Source organism: Pseudophryne corroboree, chromosome 2 (genome assembly GCF_028390025.1).
Source record: "Pseudophryne corroboree isolate aPseCor3 chromosome 2, aPseCor3.hap2, whole genome shotgun sequence".
Lineage (NCBI taxonomy): Eukaryota > Metazoa > Chordata > Amphibia > Anura > Myobatrachidae > Pseudophryne > Pseudophryne corroboree.
In genome coordinates, this window is record NC_086445.1 from 930,612,473 (window position 1) to 930,634,369 (window position 21,897).

General features: G+C 46.2%; 1 protein-coding gene across 1 annotated transcript in view; it reads right to left on the reverse strand.

Moving 5' to 3' along the window:
• ACOT9 (acyl-CoA thioesterase 9) overlaps positions 1 to 21,897 on the reverse strand; it is a 144,242-nt gene that overhangs the window by 107,139 nt on the left and 15,206 nt on the right. The window contains exons 2-3 of the mRNA XM_063956227.1: positions 8,457 to 8,554; positions 1,959 to 1,985 (exon numbers count right to left, since the gene is read on the reverse strand). Coding sequence (XP_063812297.1) covers positions 1,959 to 1,985; positions 8,457 to 8,554 — 125 coding nt within the window. The remainder of the gene's footprint in view (positions 1 to 1,958; positions 1,986 to 8,456; positions 8,555 to 21,897) is intronic.

A 21,897-nucleotide genomic window follows, 5' to 3' on the forward strand; every position in this document is an offset into this window, starting at 1 on the left:
TTCAGACTGTGTATATAAGGTGTATATGAAACATAAATGAATTGTGTGAATGTAGACACACTTTGTTTAATGCACAAAGTTATAAAAAATATTGGCTAAAATGACCTTCAGGCTGTGTGTATAAGGTGTATATGAAACATAAATGCATTATGTGCTTAGATTTAGGTCCCATTGCCATGATATCTCATTATGGTATGCAATTATTCCAAAATACGGAAAAATCCGATATCCAATATATCTCTGGTCCCAAGCATTTTGGATAAGGGAGACTCAACCTGTATTGGTGAATTTCCTATTAGGTGTGTGCCTATGGGAGCCCTTAGCTGGGGAGCGGTACTCAGATGCTTGTTATTTTACTGTCAAGTCTGACATGTACACACACACATATACAGAGATACATAATATATAACAGAAATAACTGAAACCTTTAACAGGAACAGAAAAGAAGGAAAAAACACCTAAAAAATACATAACAGCAAAAAATGAAAGTGAAACTGCTGCCTGATTCAGGTCCTGACACATCAGCGGCACTAATTTCCCAGCAGTAGCTGCAGCGGCCGGGTAACACATCCCCATGGGTCACTCAGCCGGCCAATAGAGTCGCAGGTGATCCCTTCTGTGTCCTAGGACGCAGCACTGGATCACTAATGCATGCAGGAGGCAGCTACTTACACCAGACGCCCCCTGCTGCATTACCATATTTTGGCATTGCTGCTGCTTCCATGTAAACAGCAGAAATAACACATCCAACTGCATCTGAATCAAACCCACAGTGCCAAGCCACCCTTTCTTCTCAGCCTCGAAAAGACATAAGCAACTAGTACATAGAGAGCCAACCAGCACAGAAGCAGATATCACAGCGAGTAAAGTGAGGATGGAAATAGTACGGAAACAGATTATTCATGGCAGTCTAGCATCAATTCCGAATACCGATGCATTTTGCTTGCTGGTTCTGCTGTGGAAACATCTGATTGGTGCGACTGTCAGTTAATTTTCATATTATATATTCATTCATTTATATTGTAAGAACAGTTGTTGTTTTGTTTTTTGTTTTTAATTACTGTATGACTGGCTGCTGCCAAGATGGCTGAGGTCTCATTTCAGCACTGTCTGTGAGACGCTACGTCAATACTTTCCTTACACCCGGTGCACGAGACAGCACAGAGAGATCTGACTGCAGTAACTCCACTTCCCTGGTAAATGAGGGGTAAAATTGAGGGGCAATTAATGGTATTTGTGAGGGAAAGTTACACATTTATCAGTAGTTGTCCTGACTGTAAAGCGGTCACTGTGTACACCTTCGCTCCACCGCGTTCTGTGTATCACACCTACAGCTTCAAGATATTGCAGCTTGTAATGGGCCTTCCATTCACATCCCCCAGCCGCAGTTTAGAGAGGACAAGATAGATTTACTAATATGGCTGTGGACACTCACAATGTTAACACAGTAATGTCGAAAGGTTCTGGATATCGATAATTTAGTTCATAACGTCAACATGCAACATGTTCAAAATGCTGACATTATGCAAGTCATTGTTGACATTCGTGCCGGCGACAGGTCGAACATGCTGAAATGATGTCAGTGTGAGTGAATGTTAACATGACATCTGTCAATTTTTCAACCCTGCTGGCATTAAATGTCAGTCATTAATGTGAATGCTATAGTAGCAGTCATTTTCAGGGAACATCTGTCCTGCATTCCAGTTATCAGGAAGTCAGAGGAGAAACCTATCCCCATTATTGAGCATCACATTCACGTTAGTTGTTTATTAAATTGCAGCAGTGCTTCGATGCACGTTTGATTTGATAGCTATAGAAAATCACAGTGTGCGTGATTAGGACTAGGACAGTTTAACAACAAACCTAATGTGTCTCCACAATCCAGAGCAAAATGCAGTCGGCAAAAGAGGGTTAAAGCAAGGTGATGAGCTATAAACATGCTTTAAGTTACCACACACCGTCATTGACATGGACAGGTATGCATCCTGTAAGGAAAGATATATTTTATACAAACCAGGTAAAAAAAAGTCTATACAAAGATTATAAATGATATTTAGTAACAGCCCTCATGTAATGTCCCATTGGATCCACAAAGAGGCTGATGTGTAGTGACTACTATGCCAGTTTATGTCATTTGTGTGACGTCACAGAAAAATGGCTACACTCGTGATTACTACAGGCAGCACCCGTGTTTCTGACGTAGGCAGTGTACATTATGGTGTGATCACGTAAATGTGACCAGATGCAGATCGGAATAAAGAGGCATGGGTGCCTCTGAAAGTCATATTATTTGCGGGTGGTTAGGGGCAAGAACAAGCAAATGATGATGGATTCGCAGTACTAGCAATCTGCTTTGGCAATGCTCCACTGTTAAAACAAAACGTTTTTTGTTTTGTTTTTTGCCATACATGAGACAGGGAGATGCATCTGCTGTATTAGAAGTCATTGCAGTTATATTGATGCCTGATATTGTGAGTGTCTCAGTTAACATGGCCAGATCTCGGATGCAAGTGGATGTGACTCATGCTCTGCTTCAGCCATGTCAGCACCTTATTTGCTGACCAGGACGCATCTCAAGATAGCGGACACTTTGCATATGGCGAGAATTTAGTCTTTTTTTCATTTATGCAAATTGCGCTTGTGATTTATGGCACAATTATGCTCAACTCTGCATCAGCCCCTAAATGCTTAAAATGTTTTTTCATGTTTGCTGCCCAACACAGTCCAGTGATAACCTGGTGTTCACATTTTCCAACAGTACATTGCTGCCAGTGGCTCCAGCGCCTCCTAGAAATCGAGGTCCCTTTCCCTCAGAACATGGCATGGATTGTATTATCCAAGCTGTCACATTGGAGGGGCCATACATCATATCAAAGATCACAGCAGGAGACCAGCTTACCATAGACCAGCGGCGGCCAACCTGTGGCTCTTTCTTTATTCAAATGTGGCTCCCAACACTCTAAATCATGTGACCACAACAGATACAGAAACCGCTGCACTCCAGCCAGACACGCAGCAGCGCTACAGGGATTGAAAACTGAAGGAGCCAGATACTAGAGGTGAGACACCCACAAGCAAACAGAGGACACATTAGGGACTGCTGGAATGGCACGAGTTGGTGGGGGGGCTGAGGGTGGGCTACAGTGACACATGGCAGATCTGGCTGGAGAGACACAGGAGGGTCCTGGCAGGAGTGACGTGGGAGGGTGCTGGAAGTAGTGACAAATGGGGGAGCTGGCTGGAGTGATATAGGAGTGTGGTAGCAGGAGTGACACATGGGGGAGCTAGCTGGAGTGATATAGGAGTATGGTAGCAGGAGTGACACATGGGGGAGCTGGCTGGAGTGATATAGGAGGGTGCTAGCAGGGGTCACACATGGGAGAGCTGGCTGGAGTGACATAGGAGTGTGCTAGCAGGAGAGACACATGGGAGAGCTGGCTGGAGTGATATAGGAGGGTGCTAGCAGGAGAGACACATGGGAGAGCTGGCTGGAGTGATATAGGAGGGTGCTAGCAGGAGAGACACATGGGGGAGCTGGCTGGAGTGACATAGGAGGGTGCTAGCAGGAGAGACACATGGGGGAGCTGGCTGGAGTGACAGAAGGGTGTTGGCTGGAGTGACACAGCAGGGTCTTGGCAGTAGTGACACATGGGAGACCTGGCTGGAGTGACACATGGGGAGCTGCAGTTTATTGTGTGAATCTGTCCTGTTCAATAATTTTTTGTGAAAGTGGCTTTTTCAATGGATCTGTCTTTAAAAAATGTATTTTATGTCGTTCTGGCTTTTTCAATGAATTTTATACCAGGGGTGTGGTCTAGCAGGCACAAGGCCACATTCCATTTTTGCATGCGCGCCATCGGCTCAACGTCGGCTCTTTGACGTACCTAACAAGGTTTTTTGGCTCTTTGTCACTGACTGGTTGGCCACCCCTGCCATAGACGGTCCTACTTTGTTAGAAAGCCAAAAGTACATTTGAGGACACCACATTTTAACAAGACCACTGGGACAGAGGGGTCATGTGCAACAATTTAACTATATACTGGCCAGTAGCCGTGCACACTTATATTTCAAAGTTTACATGGAGTAACTTTAAAATGGCTATAGCACTAGTATAGCAAGACAATGCATTTTGTTCATTGGTAAAATTAAGGGATCTATGTACTAAGCCTTGGAGAGAGATAAAGTGGACGGAGATTAAGTACCAGCCAATCAGCTCATAACTGCCATGTTACAGGCTGTGTTTGAAATATGACAGTTAGGAGCTGATTGGTTGGTAGTTTATGTCTCTCCACTTTCTCCAAGGCTTAAATCATAGACACCCAAGTCTTAGTACATAGACCCTAAATCTCTCAGCAATAAAACAAATATAATATAAACTGTAGACTTTGCTGAAGTAATAATTAAAAGGCAGCGTCTGTCACAAGAAGAGAATTTAGTAGCAGATGTGGATGGGTGTGGATTATAAGGTCGACCACACTTCGGTCGACTGTCATTAGGTCCACCACTATTGGTCGACAGTGTCTAGGTAGACACCTGAAATAGGTTGACAGTCATTAGGTCGACATGGAACAATGTCGACAATTTTTTTGGTGTAATTTTCTTCGTAAAGTGACTGGGAACCCCAATTAGTGCACCGTGTCCCCTTGGCAAGGTTACTATTCCCAATTGTACTCCACGTGGATCATAAAGTGTGAAAAAAAAAAAAATTTAAAAACTCATATCAACCTTTTTCCATGTCGACCTAGTACATGACGACCTAATGCATGTTGACCAATAGTGGTACTAAGTGTGGTCGACCTAAAGACCGGATACCGATGTGGATATTTACCACTAGGTGGATCTCAAATTGATCCACATACTTTCTTAAAGTCTACTAAGGAAAAAGTTAAAAGCATCTTACGGAGGACTTTCATCCTGGGCCTTGTGACCCAAATGAAAAGTCCCCACGCCATTTAGGGTGGGACTCCATAAACCAGAGAAAATAAGTTGACGTCATATGCCAAGCCTGCCAGTGCTTTGTGATAGACTTACGTGTGGGTGGGATGGAGCACCTGTAATTTAACACATGCAAAAATAATGGAACAAAAAACAGCCACTTAGCAGGCACTCACACACTGGCAGCACATTGTGTTATCAGCAGTATAACTATATGTTCTCGCATCACACACAAGTACATTCTCCAGCCTTGTGCTGGAATAAGTGACATGACTGTTGGAATAATCACCTATTACTTAATCCATATTACAAAACTCTGCTTCAGCTACGCCCAACCTTGCTATATCATACCAGCGATGCAGACAGTGCATCATTATTTAGATTCATTAGTGCTACAAAATAATCCTTAGATATGATTTGTGGTTGTGAATGTTGATTTGTCAATTTTTCCGAACACTTGGCTCAGATTTGTGACGTGTCTTAAGGGTTAACCCACATACTATTCATAAGGCCACTGTGTTATAAAGAATGTTATATAGGGTTTGTGATGAGGTGTATGTATGCATCAAAATCATTCCACGGTATGCGGTCAGCATCCTGGCGGTCTGGATGCCGGCGGTCAGGTGACTGATGCCGGAATCCTGGCACTGGAACACAAACAGCCCAAAGGTAAGTACTGGGCTGACGGTTAGGGCCTGGGTGGGTGGGGGTTTTAGGGTTAGGCACTAGTGGTGGGGGGTAGCAGTAGCCGCCACCCGTCCGAGTCTTAGCCCTCGCCGACACCCCATGTGATTAGCAGTAGCTGCCACACCCACTATCTTAGTCCTAGTTGGTCATTGGCAATAAGCTTATTCCGCCAACAGTTGATAATACTGTTATATATTACGTTGTTTTGGCCCAAAAATGATGCGTGTGTAATAGCGAATACAGAGGGAGCTTTATGAAACCTTCTAAAAAGAGGTCAAGAAAAAGTATTGCCCATAGAAACCAATCTTTTATCTAGTACAGCTTACAAAATTGATCTAACGGCTGTGTGCAACACCTCCACTGCTGTTCTTTACTAGGTCTGATACATCTCCCCCTGCACTAATCTATCTAGGCCAAATGAAAATAGAATGCAGTTATCTCAAGTTTTGGAAACATCTACATATTTATTTGCAAATGTTATGATTTTTTTTAAGTAATGTTATTTGCTGTCTGAATGCTGTGAGACACTTTTTATTAGTAAAAATAGGATTTTAATACCTACCGGTAAATCCTTTTCTCCTAGTCCGTAGAGGATGCTGGGGACTCCAGCGGTCTTTCTTCCGGGCGTGGACAACTGGGAAGCAGATTTCCTCAGCAGACACGATCTCCATCCAGGAGAGTGGGGTCTTCATCAAGAGGTTTTTGCAGAAGTGACAAGTCGTTGGGGAATTCCTCAAATAGACATGATGGCGTCTCGCCTCAACAAGAAGCTTTAGAGATATTGTTCCAGGTCGAGGGACCCTCAAGCCAGTGCAGTGGACGCCCTGGTGACTCTGTGGGTGTTTCAGTCAGTATATGTGTTCCCTCCACTTCCACTTATTCCAAAAGTGATAAGGATCTTAAGAAGAACAAGGGTTCAGGTGGTACTCATTGTTCCAGATTGGCCACGGAGGGCCTGGTATCCGGATCTTCAGGAATTGCTCATAGAAGATTCCTGACCTCTTCCTCTCAGAGAGGATCTGTTACTGCAGGGGCCGTGCGTCTTCCAGGACTTACCGCGGTTGCGTTTGACGGCGTGGAGGTTGAACGCCAAATCCTAGCTCGAAAGGGTATTCCCGGGGAAGTCATCCCCACTCTCCTTAAGGCTAGAAAGAAGGTCACGGTGAAGAATCACTGTATTTGGAGAAAGTATGTGTCTTGGTGTGAAGCCAAGAAGGCTCCTACAGAGGAGTTTCAGCTGGGTCGTTTGCTCCATTTTTTGCAGGCAGGTGTGGATGCTGGCCTGAAATTAGGTTCCATTAAAGTGCAGATTTCGGCTTTATCTATTTTCTTTCAAAAAGAATTGGCCGCCCTTCCAGAGGTTCAGACTTTCGTGAAGGGAGTACTGCACATCCATCCTCCGTTTGTGCCACCCGTGGCACCGTGGGATCTTGACGTGGTGTTGCAATTTCTTATGTCTCACTGGTTTGAACCTTTGCGAAAGGTTGAGTTGAAATTTCTCACTTGGAAGGTGGGCATGCTTTTGGCCTTGGCGTCCGCAAGACGGGTGTCGGAATTGGCGGTTTTGTCTCACAAGAGCCCCTATTTGATTTTCCATGTGGATAGAGCGGAATTGAGAACTCGTCAACAATTTCTGCCGAAGGTGGTTTCTTCGTTTCACATAAACCAACTTATTGTGGTACCTGTGGCTACAGATGCCTTGGCTGTTTCAAAATCTCCCGATGCAGTCAGGGCTTTGAAAATTTATGTCGCCAGAACGGCTCAAATTAGGAAATCAGAGGCTGTTTGTCGTGTATGCTCCCAACAAAATTGGGGCTCCTGCTTCCAAGCAGACTATTGCCCGCTGGATCTGTAATACGATTCGGCATGCTCATTCTACGGCTGGATTGCCGTTGCCGAAGTCAGTGAAAGCCCATTCTACCAGGAAGGTGGGCTCATCTTGGGCGGCTGCCCGAGGAGTCTCGGCGCTTCAACTTTGCCGAGCAGGTACGTGGTTGGGTTCAAACACTTTTGCAAAGTTCTACAAGTTTGATACACTGGCTGATGAGGACCTCATGTTTGCTCAATCGGTGAAGCAGAGTCGTCCGCACTCTCCCGCCCGGTCTAGAACTTTGGTATAGACCCCATGGTCCTTTTGGAGTCCCCAGTATCCTCTAGGATGTAAGAGAAAATAGGATTTTAATACCTACCGGTAAATCCTTTTCTCCTAGTCCGTAGAGGATGCTGGGCGCCCGTCCCTGTGTGGACTGTTTTTGCAGTAGTATTGATGGTTATGGCTTCTGTTACACGGAGGTTGTGTATCGGTTATGTTCAGCTTGTTGCTGTTTTTAGTTCATGCTGTTAACTGGTATTGCTTAAAAGCCATGTTGTACGGTGTGTTGTGGTGTGAGCTGGTGTGTTTCTCACCCTTGGTTAACAAAAATCCTTTTCCTCGAAATGTCCATCTCCCTGGGCACAGTTCCTATAACTGAGGTCTGGAGGAGGGGCATAGAGGGAGGAGCCAGTTCACACCCATTCAAAGTCTTATAGTGTGCCCATGTCTCCTTTGGATCCCGTCTATACCCCCTGGACCTTTTGGAGACCCCAGCATCCTCTAGGATGTAAGAGAAATACTTCAATGGTAAATAGGTTGCTGCTAACTGGCTTTCACTGAAACTGGTTCTAGAAACCCAATCACCAGTTCCGGACAGACATCTCTTCTATAATAATGGGAAATAAAAGGAATATATTTTTTTATTGTGAAGTTGGACACGAATGCCTCAAGGTTTCAGGTAGTGGCTTTGACATGTTCTCACATGATTAAACTAAAATGTCACATATTAGAATATAGTTACCTTCATTCATGTCTGGTAGTGGGCCCTTAGAGTGCATCGTTCTGGCTGTCATCAGAGATCTACTGAGAAATCGTGACATCTGACAGGTCACACCAAGTCTGGAAAACAAATGAAAAAAAAACAAGTGAGACAGCAGAAGATACCACTAGCCGGTGAGAGTAGTCGTCAAGACAGGAGGATAATAAGAGTTATGGAAGACCATGGTTAACTCTATTTCTGCGAGGTCCATAGGCTCCACAGGAATACCATGGGGTTTAGGTGGTTTGGAACGAACTGGGCACCAAACAGTTAAAGCTTTTCTCTGACGTCCTAGTGGATGCTGGGGACTCCGTAAGGACCATGGGGAATAGACGGCTCCGCAGGAGACTGGGCACATCTAAAGAAAGCTTTAGGACTATCTGGTGTGCACTGGCTCCTCCCCATATGACCATCCTCCAAGCCTCAGTTAGATTTCTGTGCCCGGCTGAGCTGGATGCACACTAGGGGCTCTCCTGAGCTCCTAGGAAGAAAGTATATGTTAGGTTTTTTATTTTCAGTAAGACCTGCTGGCAACAGGCTCACTGCACCGAGGGACTAAGGGGAGAAGAAGCGAACCTACCTAAGTGGTGGTAGCTTGGGCTTCTTAGGCTACTGGACACCATTAGCTCCAGAGGGATCGAACACAGGACCCGACCTCGTCGTCCGTTCCCGGAGCCGCGCCGCCGTCCCCCTTACAGAGCCAGAAGCAAGAAGGTGGTCCGGAAAATCGGCGGCTGAAGACTTCTGTCTTCTCCAAGGTAGCGCACAGCACTGCAGCTGTGCGCCATTGCTCCTCATGCACACCACACACTGCGGTCACTGATGGGTGCAGGGCGCTGGGGGGGGGGGGGCGCCCTGAGCAGCAATATTAACACCTTGGCTGGCGAACTGACACCATATATAGCCCCAGGGGCTATATAGGTGTTTATTAACCCCTGCCAGAACTTTTACAATAGCGGGAGAAAGCCCGCAGAAAAAGGGGCGGAGCCATCTCCCTCAGCACACTGGCGCCATTTTCCCTCACAGCTCTGCTGGAGGGATCGCTCCCTGGCTCTCCCCTGCAGTCCTGCACTACAGAAAAGGGTTAAAAAGAGAGGGGCGGGGCACAAATTAGGCGCAGTATATATATATATATTATGCAGCTATAAGGGAAAACACTCTCTATAGGTGATATCCCTGTGATATATAGCGCTCTGGTGTGTGCTGGCATACTCTCCCTCTGTCTCCCCAAAGGGCTTTGTGGGGTCCTGTCCTCTGTCAGAGCATTCCCTGTGTGTGTGCTGTGTGTCGGTACTGCTGTGTCGACATGTATGATGAGGATAATGATGTGGAGGCGGAGCAAATGCCTGTGAATGGGATGTCACCCCCTGCGGGGTCGACACCGGTGTGGATGGACTTATGGAAGGAATTACGTGACAGTGTCAACTCCTTACATAAAAGGTTTGACGACATAGGACAGCCGGCTGCTCAGCTTGTGCCTGTCCAAGCGTCTCACATGTCATCAGGGGCTCTAAAACGCCCGCTACCTCAGATGGCAGACACAGATGTTGACACGGATACCGACTCCAGTGTCGACGACGATGAGACTAGTGTACCTTCCAATAGGGCCACCCGTTACATGATTGAGGCAATGAAAAATGTATTACACATTTCTGATAATACCCCAGATACCACAAAAAAGGGTATTATGTTTGGTGACAGAAAACTACCAGTAGTTTTCCTGCATCTGAGGAATTGATATGAGGTGTGTGAGGAAGCGTGGACTTCCCCCGATAAGAAATTGATAATTTCTAAGCAGCGTACCCTTTTCCGCCAGAGGATAGGTCACGTTGGGAAATAACCCCTAGGGTAGATAAAGCGGTTACACGCTTATTAAAAAAGGTGGCACTACCGTCACGGATAAGGCCGCCCTGAAGGACCTGCTAATAGAATAGAAAGCAGAAAACTACCCTTAAAGCTATATACACACACACGGGCATTATATTGAGACCTGCTATTGCCTCGGCATGGATGTGCAGTGCGGCAGCTGCGTGGTCAGATTCCCTGTCGGATAATATTTATACTATAGATAGGGACAATATTTTGCTGAAAATAGAGCATATAAAAGACGCTGTCTTATACATGCGTGATGCACAGAGGGATATTTGCCGACTGGCATCACTAATAAGCGCTATGTAAAACCATTGCCGCCAGACGGGGGTTATGGACTCGGCAATGGTCGGGCGATGCCGATTCAAAACGGCACATGGAAGTTTGCCCTAGAAGGGGGTGGAACTGTTTAGGGATGGTCTTTCAGACCTCGTTTCCACAGCTACGGCTGGGAAATCAAAACTTTTGCCACAAGCTACCCCACAGCAAAAGTAAGCACTGTATTATCAGGTACAGTCCCTTCGGCCCCAGAAAAGTAGAGGGCTAGAGGCTCATCTTTTCTGCCAAGAGGAAAAGGTAGAGGGAAAAAGCTGCAGCACACAGCTAGTTCCCGGGAGCAGAAGTCCTCCCCTGCGTCCGGTAAGTCCACAGCATGACGCTGGGGCTGCTCATGCGGACCCGGGTACGGTGGGGGCCCGTCTCAGAAATTTCAGCGCACAGTGGGCTCTCTCACAGGTGGATCCCTGGGTTCTTCAAACAGTATCTCAGAGGTACAGGCTGGAATTCGAGACGTCTCCCCCCTGCCGTTTCCTAAAATCTGCCTTACCGGCAACTTCCTCTGCCAGGGAGGCAGTGTTGGTGGCTATCCAAAAAACTGTATTCACGGCAAGTGATTATCAAGGTACCCCTCCTTCAACAGGAAAAGGGTTACTTTTCCACAATGTTGTGGTACCGAAACCGGACGGTTCGGTGAGACCCATCTTAAATTTAAAATCCTTGAACACATATAACAAAAGATTCAAGTTCAAGATGGAATCGCTCAGGGCGATTATTGCGATCCTGGACGAGGGGGATTACAGGGTCTCTCTGGACATCAAGGATAGTTACCTGCATGTCCCCATTTACCCTCCTCACCAGGAGTACCTCAAGATTGTGGTACAGGACTGTCACTATCAGTTCCAGACGCTGCCGTTTGGATTATCCACGGCACCGAGGGTCTTTACCATGGGTAATGACCGAAATGATGATACTCCTTCGCAAGAAGGGAGTTTTAATTATCCCGTACTTGGACGATCTCCTGATAAAGGCGAGGTCCAAGGAACAGTTGGTAAGGGGGTAGCACTTTCTCGGGAAGTGCTGCAACAGCAGGACTGGATTCTCAATTCCAAAGTCACAGCTGGTCCCGACGACACGTCTTCTGTTCCTGGGAATGATTCTGGAAACAGACCAGAAAAAAGTGTTTCTTCCAATGGAAAAAGCCGAGGAGTTGTCATCTCTAGTCAGAAACCTCCTAAGACCGGGACAGGTGTCGGTACATCAATGCACACGAGTCCTGGGAAAAATGGTAGCTTCGTACGAAGCAATTCCATTCGGAAAGTTCCACGCAAGGATTTTCCAGTGGGACCTGTTGGACAAATGGTCCGGGTCCCATCTCCAGATACAGCAGCGGATAACCCGGTCGGCAAGAATCAGGGTGTCGCTGCGGTGGTGGCTGCAGAGGGTTCATCTACTAGAGGGCCGCAGATTCGGAATACAGGACTGGGTCCTGGGGACCATGGATGCCAGCCTTCGGGGCTGGGGTGCAGTCACACAGGGAATAAAATTCCAAGGACTATGGTCCAAACAGGAGTTTTCACTTAACATAAATTTTCTGGAGATAAGAGCCATTTACAAGGCCCTAAGCAAAACAAGGCCCCTGCTTCACCAGCCGTACTGATCCAATCAGACAACATCACGGCGCTCGCCCATGTAAACAGGCAGGGCGGCACAAGAAGCAGGAGGGCGATGGCAGAAGCCACAAGGATTCCCCGTTGGGCGGAAAATCATGTGGTAGCACTGGCAGCAGTGTTCATTCCGGGAGTGGACAACTGGGAAGCAGACTTCCGCAGCAGACTCCACCCGGGAGAATAGGGACTTCATCCAGAAGTCTTCCAAATGCTGGTAAACCGTTGGGAAAGACCACAGGTGGACATGATGGCGTCCCGCCTCAACAAAAAAGATATTGCGCCAGGTCAAGGGAACCTCAGGCGATCGCTGTGGACGCTCTAGTGACACCGCGGGTGTACCAGTCGGTTTATGTGTTCCCTCCTTTCCCTCTCATACCCAAGGTACTGAGGATAATAAGGAAAAGAGGAGTAAGAACTATACTCATTGTTCCGGATTGGCCAAGCAGGGCTTGGTACCTGGAACTTCAGGAGTTGATCTCAGAGGACCCATGGCCTCTGCCACTCAGACAGGATCTGCTGCAGCAGGGGCCCTGTCTGTTCAAAGACTTACCGCGGCTGCATTGACGGCATGGCGGTTGAACACCGGATCCTGAGTGAAAAAGGCATTCCGGAGGAAGTCATTCTTATCCTGATCAAAGCCAGGAAGGATGTCAGCCTGAAGTTCAGATGTTGTAAGGGAGTGCTGCATATTCAGCCCCTTTTTTGTGCCCCAGTGGCACCTTGGGATCTCAATGTGGTTTTGAAGTTCCTGGAATCACATTGGTTTGAGCCACTTAAAACCGTGGATTTGAAATATCTCACATGAAAAGTGGTCATGTGTTGGCTCTGGCTTCGGCCAGGCATGTGTCAGAATTGGCGGCTTTGTCATAAAAAAAGCCCTTACCTGACTTTCCATATGGATAGGGCAGAGTTGAGGACTCGTCCTCACTTTCTCCCGAAGGTGGTATCAAGTTTTCACTTGTACCAACCTATTGTGGTGCCTGCGGCTACTAGGGACCTGGAGGATTCCAAGTTACTGGACGTAGTCAGGGCCCTGAAAAATTATATTTCCAGGACGGCTGGAGTCAGGAAAACTGACTCGCTGTTTATCCTAGATGCACCCAACATGCTGGGTGCTCCTGCTTCTAAGCAGACTATAGCACGCTGGATTTGTAGCACTATTCAGCTTGCGCATTCTGCGGTGGGACTACCGCAGCCTAAATCTGTAAAAGCCCATTCCACATGGAAGGGGGCTCATCTTGGGCGGCTGCCCGAGGGGTCTCGGCTTTACAACTTGGCCGAGCTGCAACTTGGTCAGGGGCAAACACGTTGCAAAATTCTACAAATTTGATACCCTGGCTGAGGAGGACCTTGAGTTCTCTCATTCGGTGCTGCAGAGTCATCCGCACTCTCCCGCCCGTTTGGGAGCTTTGGTATAATCCCCATGGTCCTTACGGAGTCCCCAGCATCCACTAGGACGTCAGAGAAAATAAGATTTTACTCACCGGTAAATCTATTTCTCGTAGTCCGTAGTGGATGCTGGGCGCCCATCCCTAGTGCGGATTGTCTGCAATACTTGTAAATAGTTATTGTTACACAAATCGGGTTGTTATTGCGAACCATCTATTCAGAGGTTCCATTGTTATCATACTGTTAACCGGGGTTCCTATCACGAGTTATATGGTGTGATTGGTGTGGCTGGTATGAGTCTTACCCGGGATTCAAAATCCTTCCTTATTGTATCAGCTCTTCCGGGCACAGTGTCCTAACTGAGGCTTGGAGGAGGGTCATAGGGGGAGGAGCCAGTGCACACCAGATAGTCCTAAAGCTTTCTTTAGATGTGCCCAGTCTCCTGCGGAGCCGTCTATTCCCCATGGTCCTTACGGAGTCCCCAGCATCCACTACGGACTACGAGAAATAGATTTACCGGTGAGTAAAATCTTATTTTTGGTCCCAGAATGCACTGGGTGCTCCTCACCTATAACCCCTCCCCAGCCCATTCAGTTTAGTAAACAAGCCCAAAGCAGGACAGATGAGAAGGAAGAATGGAACACTCAAGAAACATATTCATATTAGAAGAGAACTAGTGACCATATAATAATAGTAATACCCACAAGTCAAGTGCATCAGGGTGGGAGCTCTGCGGAGCCTATGGACCTCGAAGAAAAAGAGTTAACCATGGCAAGTCTACTATAACTCTTATTTTCTTCTTCAGGGTCCATAGGCTTCAACGGAATAACATGGGAATGTCCTAAAGCAGTATGCCTTAAGGGAGGGGACGTTCCTGAGCAGAACGGAGAACCCGTCGCCCAAATGCAGCATCCTGTGAGGAAAAGTTATTAAAAAAGCGGGAAGTATGGACAGACGACCACGTGGTTGTTCTGCACAACTGTTAGGCAGATGCCCATGAAATCCTCACAGACCAAGTGGAATGAGCCATGAGCACCATAGGAACAGGTAGATCCACTTCCATGTATGCCTAAGCAATGGTCATTCAAAGCCATCAAGACAAGGACTGCTTATTAGCAGGCCATCCTCTTTTGTGAAAACCGTACAAAAGAAAAAGCGCATCAGATTTACGGATAGACTTTGGGCCTAATTCAGACCTGATCGCAGCAGCAAATTTATTCTCTAATGGGCAAAACAATGTGCACTGCAGGTGGGGGCATATATAGCATATGCAGATAGAGTTAGATTTGGGTGGGGTGTGTTCAAACTGAAAGAAGCTTGAGGCTGCAACAGCAGTCTCCTGTAAAAAAGGTGCATCCAGCTGCTACCAGCACCAAAACAAAACTGAATGGGCTGGGATGGGGTCATAGGTGAGGAGGACCCAGTGCATTCTGGGACCAAAAAGCTTTAACTGTTTGGTGCCCAGTTCGTTCAAAAACCACCTAAACACAATGGTATTTCTGTGGAATTGTCTGTCCATATATGTTATGACTGGTAGTAACCAGCACTGGTTTTGCCTATCACAGTGGTTCCCAAACTTTTTTGAGAAATTTAGAAAGAAATATTAAATTAAGTAAATTGTGTTTATATGTCATCCTTAGGTTAAATTCTGTGGTACGGGACAAGGGGGCAGATGTATTAATCTGGAGAAGGCATAAGGAATTGATAAACCAGTGATAAATGCAAGATGATAAATGCACCAGCCAATCAGTGTCAGGTCCGGGTGTTTTTGTGAATCCGTTAACCTGGAACCAACCTCAGGTGTAGGTGCTGGGGTATGAAGAAAACAGGGAGGACGAAGGAAGTTCCGTTTCATATATTTATTAAAGTAACAATTCGGTAAGGAGTTAAATGACTAGTTGTTAATCATCATTATACTGAAGTATTGCAGGAATGACAGAAATAATATGCAAGAGAAAACTCAGAAATAAATAAAAGAAATGTTCATGGAAACATATGCAAAAACAAGCTGAAGAATAAATGTTGAATTGTCCAAATATAAACAGGCTTTGATGCTGAACTGCAGATTGTGTTTAACTGGTTAATGCAGACATGGAGAATTAACTGTAAGAATTTGCAATGGAGTTTTAAGAGTTAACTGAGAGACTGTGAAGAATTATCCTTGTAATGACAACATAGAAAAAGTACTGAATTGGGTTACTTGCGGGTTCCGGAGATCACTGTGAAACTGTAGTAGATGGCAAGGTGATGAATGGGTTAAATGCAGAGTTGAACAAACGAACAGCTGAGGGAATTGGAATCCTCCAGACTTTGTATGATAGGCAGACAGACAGGGTAACCTCATGCAGGACACTGGGAATCCGAGTATTTCCAATAGGTGTGCAATTGACTGATAGCACAATGGAGAGCCGGTAGATCTTTGGCAGTGAAGGCTGCAAAACGGACCTCTGGGAACGGAGGCGATATCTGGACCACGGGAATCACACAGGAATGCACGGAGAGAGTTCAGAGCTAGAGCACAGCTTTGATACAACAAAGCACTGGCCCAGAGTGACATAATCCCAGCCTACTTAAAGGCAGCACAAGCACGGGATTGGCTTACACCTGCCCACAGGTGTTTTCACAAGTGCTCAGTATTAGCTATTTGGTCTCCAACATGGCCACCTCCTATACAGCAGACACACCGCAGTGCCTTAGGCCATTTGGTCCCCGCACTCACAGTTCCCAGACTCTGCATTACCTGTGCCATTGATCACGCCGTGTCCCCACACGGGCGCACAGCACCGCGAGCAACCGCACTGGCAACGGATGAACCCCAGAACCCGCAAAGGTGAGAGACCGGTTCGTGACAGTACCCCCTCTTCTACGGGTGGTCTCCGAACACCTTTGAACCTTGTCAGGATTTTTGGAGAAGTATTTCTGTACCAGTCTTGGAGCATGAACATCTTCAGAGAAAACCCAGGATCTCTCCTCCGGGCCGTAACCCTTCCAGTCGACCAGAAACTGTAAACGTCCATATCGGGAACGTGAGTCCACAATCTCTTTAACTTCAAATTCCTCATTCTGCAAAGAGTGAACTTTAGGAGATTTGGACTGGGTAGTACGGAACTTATTGAGAATCAAAGGCTTCAGTAAAGATGTATGAAAGGCGTTAGGAATTCTCAAAGACGGAGGCAGCTTGACTTTGTATGACACAGGGTTGAGTACCTTTACAATGGGAAATGGACCAATAAACCTGGGAGCAAATTTCTTAGAAGGAACTTTGAACTTGAGATTGCGCGTAGAAATCCAAACTTGGTCTCCCACTTTGTAATTCGGTACAGCTTTACGTTTTCTATCTGCAAAAGATTTATAACGAGCGGAAGTTTTGACCAAGGACTTACGTACACAACTCCAGATGCTAGATAGACGTTGAAGCTCTTGATCTGCCGCTGGGACCTCTAGGGCTGGCAATGGATGAAACTCTGGCACACGAGGATGAAAGCCGAAGTTAATATAAAAGGGCGTAGATTCTGAAGATGAATGGAAGAGATTATTATGAGCAAATTCTGCCAATGGAAGGTAGTCAACCCAGTCATCCTGTGAGGACGATATATATAGCCGGAGAAATGTTTCAAGGTCTTGGTTGACTCTCTCAGTTTGTCCATCTGTCTGAGGATGATATGCAGAAGAAAAGTTCAACTTGACATTTAAAGATGAACAAAGCGACCTCCAAAACTTGGCCACAAACTGTGTTCCCCGATCAGAAACAATTTCTCGAGGAAGGCCATGCAACTTGAAGATTTCAGAGATGAACAATCTGGCTAGTAAAGGGGCAGATGGTAACCCAGTTAATGGAATGAAATGTGCCATTTTCGAAAATCGATCCACTATCACCCAAATGGTATTTCGCCCTTTTGATGGAGGTAGATCGGTCACGAAATCCATTGAGATATGAGTCCATGGTTGTTTGGGTATGGATAGTGGATGTAACAAACCTGGTGGAGAACTTCTTGGACTCTTATGTTGGGCACATTTAGGACATGCTGCTATAAACTCTTGGACATCGGCTTTGAGACGTGGCCACCAATAAGACTGTTGAATAAACTTGAGAGTCTTTAGAACCCCAGGATGACCCATGAAGGAAGAGGAGTGAGCCCAGGTAAGCAGCCGTTTTCGAAGACTTGTGGCGACAAAGGTCTTGCCAGGCGGAGGAACTGGAGAGGTTCGAGTCATTAAAAAGGACCTAGGATTCACAATGGCTTGATTCGTGGTAGCATCATTTAATTCAGAAGAAGCAAAGGACCGGGAAAGGGCATCTGCCTTTTTGTTCTGAGACCCTGGACGATAGGTGAGTTTGAAATCAAATCGTGAGAAGAAAAGCGCCCATCGAGCTTGTCGTGGATTCAAACACTGAGCTGACTGCAGATACAGAAGATTCTTATGATCAGTATAAACTGTAATGCGATGTTGAGCTCCTTCTAGAAGGTATCTCCACTCCTCAAATGCCAACTTGATGGCAAGTAACTCTTGCTCACCGATTGCATAATTACGTTCTGCCGGGAGGAACTTACGGGAGAAATATCCGCAGGGATGGACCTTTTTATCTTCAAAGACTTGTGACAACACAGCTCCTACTGCTTCTGTAGATGCATCCACCTCTAGTAGAAAGGGACGATTCAGATCAGGCTGTCGAAGAATGGGGGCTGACACAAAGGCTTGCTTTAAATCAGAGAAGGCTTTGATTGCTTCTGAAGACCAGTTCGTAGGATTTGCTCCCTTACGAGTTAGGGCTGTGATGGGAGCAGCTAACGTAGAATAATTCTTAATGAATCTCCTATAGAAATTAGCAAAGCCGAGAAATCGCTGAATCCCCTTGAGAGTTGTAGGAGTGGACCAATCTCGGATAGCTTGTACCTTACCGGGATCCATACATAGCTCTGATCCAGAAATGATGTAACCAAGGAACGGTATGGAAGATACTTCAAAAGTGCACTTCTCTAACTTACAATAAAGTTGATTTTTCCTCAGACGTGTCAGTACCTCTTTAACTTGGTGACGGTGAGACTTTATATCCCTAGAGAATATTAGGATATCATCCAGGTACACTACTAGACACTTGTAGAGAAGATCATGAAAAAGTTCATTCACATAGCTTTGAAAAACTGCAGGTGCATTACAAAGACCGAAAGGCATTACAAGGTATTCGTAATGCCCATCCCGGGTATTAAAAGCAGTTTTCCACTCGTCCCCTTCTCGGATGCGGATTAAATTGTAGGCTCCTCGGAGATCCAGTTTTGTAAACACAGTAGCTCCTTTTACCCGGTCAAATAATTCTGGAATTAAGGGTAATGGATACTTGTTTTTCACAGTGATCTCATTGAGTCCACGGTAATCTATGCATGGTCGTAACCCACCGTCCTTCTTCTTAACGAAAAAGAATCCGGCTCCTGCAGGTGAAGAAGATGGTCTGATAAATCCTTTGGTTAGATTTTCTTGTATATAATCAGACATAGCTTGCGTCTCTGGGATGGATAGCGGATAAATTCGTCCCCTAGGAGGTGTTTTACCCGGAACCAGGACAATTGGGCAGTCCCATTCGCGATGAGGAGGTAGAGAGTCTGCTGCTTGTTTACTGAAAACATCCGCAAAGGATTGATACACCGGAGGTAGGTCGGGAAGGCTGATTGACCGGAGAGGTACAATTGAGGCTAAACAGTCCTTGGTACAAGATTTACCCCATGAAAGGACTTCCATGGTTTGCCAATTAAGTTGAGGGTTATGTTTCTGCAGCCAAGGTAAACCAAGTATCACATCTTGAGAGGCTTTGGGAATCACGTAGAAGGAGAGGTATTCGGAATGGAGCACACCAACTTTCATCTTGAGACATACGGTTCGATGAGTAATTATACCATCTGGAATTCGACTTCCATCCACTGCTGTAACGGCAACTGCTGCTTCCAGAGGCATGGTTTGAACTTTAGACCGCATGACAAAGGCTGAGGAGATGAAGTTCTCGGCTGCCCCAGAATCTAGGAGAGCTGAAACTTTCACTGTAGAACTTGGAACTTCTAATTGAATAGACAAAGTCGGCTCTTCCCCAGAACGTGATTCTAGAGTAACTCCTAGCTTAACCTCTCTTGAATAAGCTAGGAGCGAGAGTTTCCCGGTCGGAGTTTGCAGAATTTAACTAAGTGTTCAGAGGACCCACAGTACATGCAGAGGTTACCCTGTCGACGACGAAGTCGTTCCTCTTCTGTGAGGCGAGAGCGCCCAATCTGCATAGGTTCGTCTGTCGTTACCGGAGACTGTGATGAAGAATCTTGTCGAGGCCTAGGATGATAACGTGGACTGGATCGCTCTGCCCTGGATTTCTCTAAACATCGCTCCCTGTAGCGTAGGTCAAGTTTGTTACAGAGAGAAATCAATTCATCCAGTTTAGTTGGCACATCCCGGATAGTTAAATCGTCCTTGATTCTCTCAGAAAGTCCATTCCAAAACGCGGCGATCAGGGCCTCCTCATTCCAGTTTAACTCTGAAGACAACGTGCGAAACTGAACAATATATTGATTGACAGGACGTAAACCTTGACGTAGACGGAGAATCTCCAAAGATGCTGAGGTGGTCCTGCCGGGTTCGTCAAAGATTCTCCGGAAAGAAGATACAAACTCTTTGTAATTAGAGAGGATAGGATCACCTCTCTCCCATAATGGTGATGCCCACTCCAGAGCCTGACCGGAGAGGAGGGCAATAATATATGCGACCTTAGAACGAGCTGATGGGAAACTGGCGGACATCAGTTCGAACTGGATCTCGCATTGATTCAGGAATCCCCTGCAAAGTTTTGGAGTTCCGTCAAACTTACTCGGAGAGGGTAACTGCAAGCGGGACGTAGGCAGCATCACAGGAGAAGCTGTAGTGGTAACTGGGACAACCGGAGTTGGAATCTGGACTTGAGACGTTTTAATTGCTGTATGAAGAGTCTCTAAACGGTCTGCCATAGTTTGCATAAACTGCACTATTTGTGTCTGTATAGACTCCTGGTTTTCCAGACGGGAAAGGATATTTGACGTAGCACCGCCTCCTGCGAATTGGTCACTGACGGATCCATATGGCCAGTGCTTACTGTCAGGTCCGGGTGTTTTTGTGAATCCGTTAACCTGGAACCAACCTCAGGTGTAGGTGCTGGGGTATGAAGAAAACAGGGAGGACGAAGGAAGTTCCGTTTCATATATTTATTAAAGTAACAATTCGGTAAGGAGTTAAATGACTAGTTGTTAATCATCATTATACTGAAGTATTGCAGGAATGACAGAAATAATATGCAAGAGAAAACTCAGAAATAAATAAAAGAAATGTTCATGGAAACATATGCAAAAACAAGCTGAAGAATAAATGTTGAATTGTCCAAATATAAACAGGCTTTGATGCTGAACTGCAGATTGTGTTTAACTGGTTAATGCAGACATGGAGAATTAACTGTAAGAATTTGCAATGGAGTTTTAAGAGTTAACTGAGAGACTGTGAAGAATTATCCTTGTAATGACAACATAGAAAAAGTACTGAATTGGGTTACTTGCGGGTTCCGGAGATCACTGTGAAACTGTAGTAGATGGCAAGGTGATGAATGGGTTAAATGCAGAGTTGAACAAACGAACAGCTGAGGGAATTGGAATCCTCCAGACTTTGTATGATAGGCAGACAGACAGGGTAACCTCATGCAGGACACTGGGAATCCGAGTATTTCCAATAGGTGTGCAATTGACTGATAGCACAATGGAGAGCCGGTAGATCTTTGGCAGTGAAGGCTGCAAAACGGACCTCTGGGAACGGAGGCGATATCTGGACCACGGGAATCACACAGGAATGCACGGAGAGAGTTCAGAGCTAGAGCACAGCTTTGATACAACAAAGCACTGGCCCAGAGTGACATAATCCCAGCCTACTTAAAGGCAGCACAAGCACGGGATTGGCTTACACCTGCCCACAGGTGTTTTCACAAGTGCTCAGTATTAGCTATTTGGTCTCCAACATGGCCACCTCCTATACAGCAGACACACCGCAGTGCCTTAGGCCATTTGGTCCCCGCACTCACAGTTCCCAGACTCTGCATTACCTGTGCCATTGATCACGCCGTGTCCCCACACGGGCGCACAGCACCGCGAGCAACCGCACTGGCAACGGATGAACCCCAGAACCCGCAAAGGTGAGAGACCGGTTCGTGACAATCAGCTCCTAAC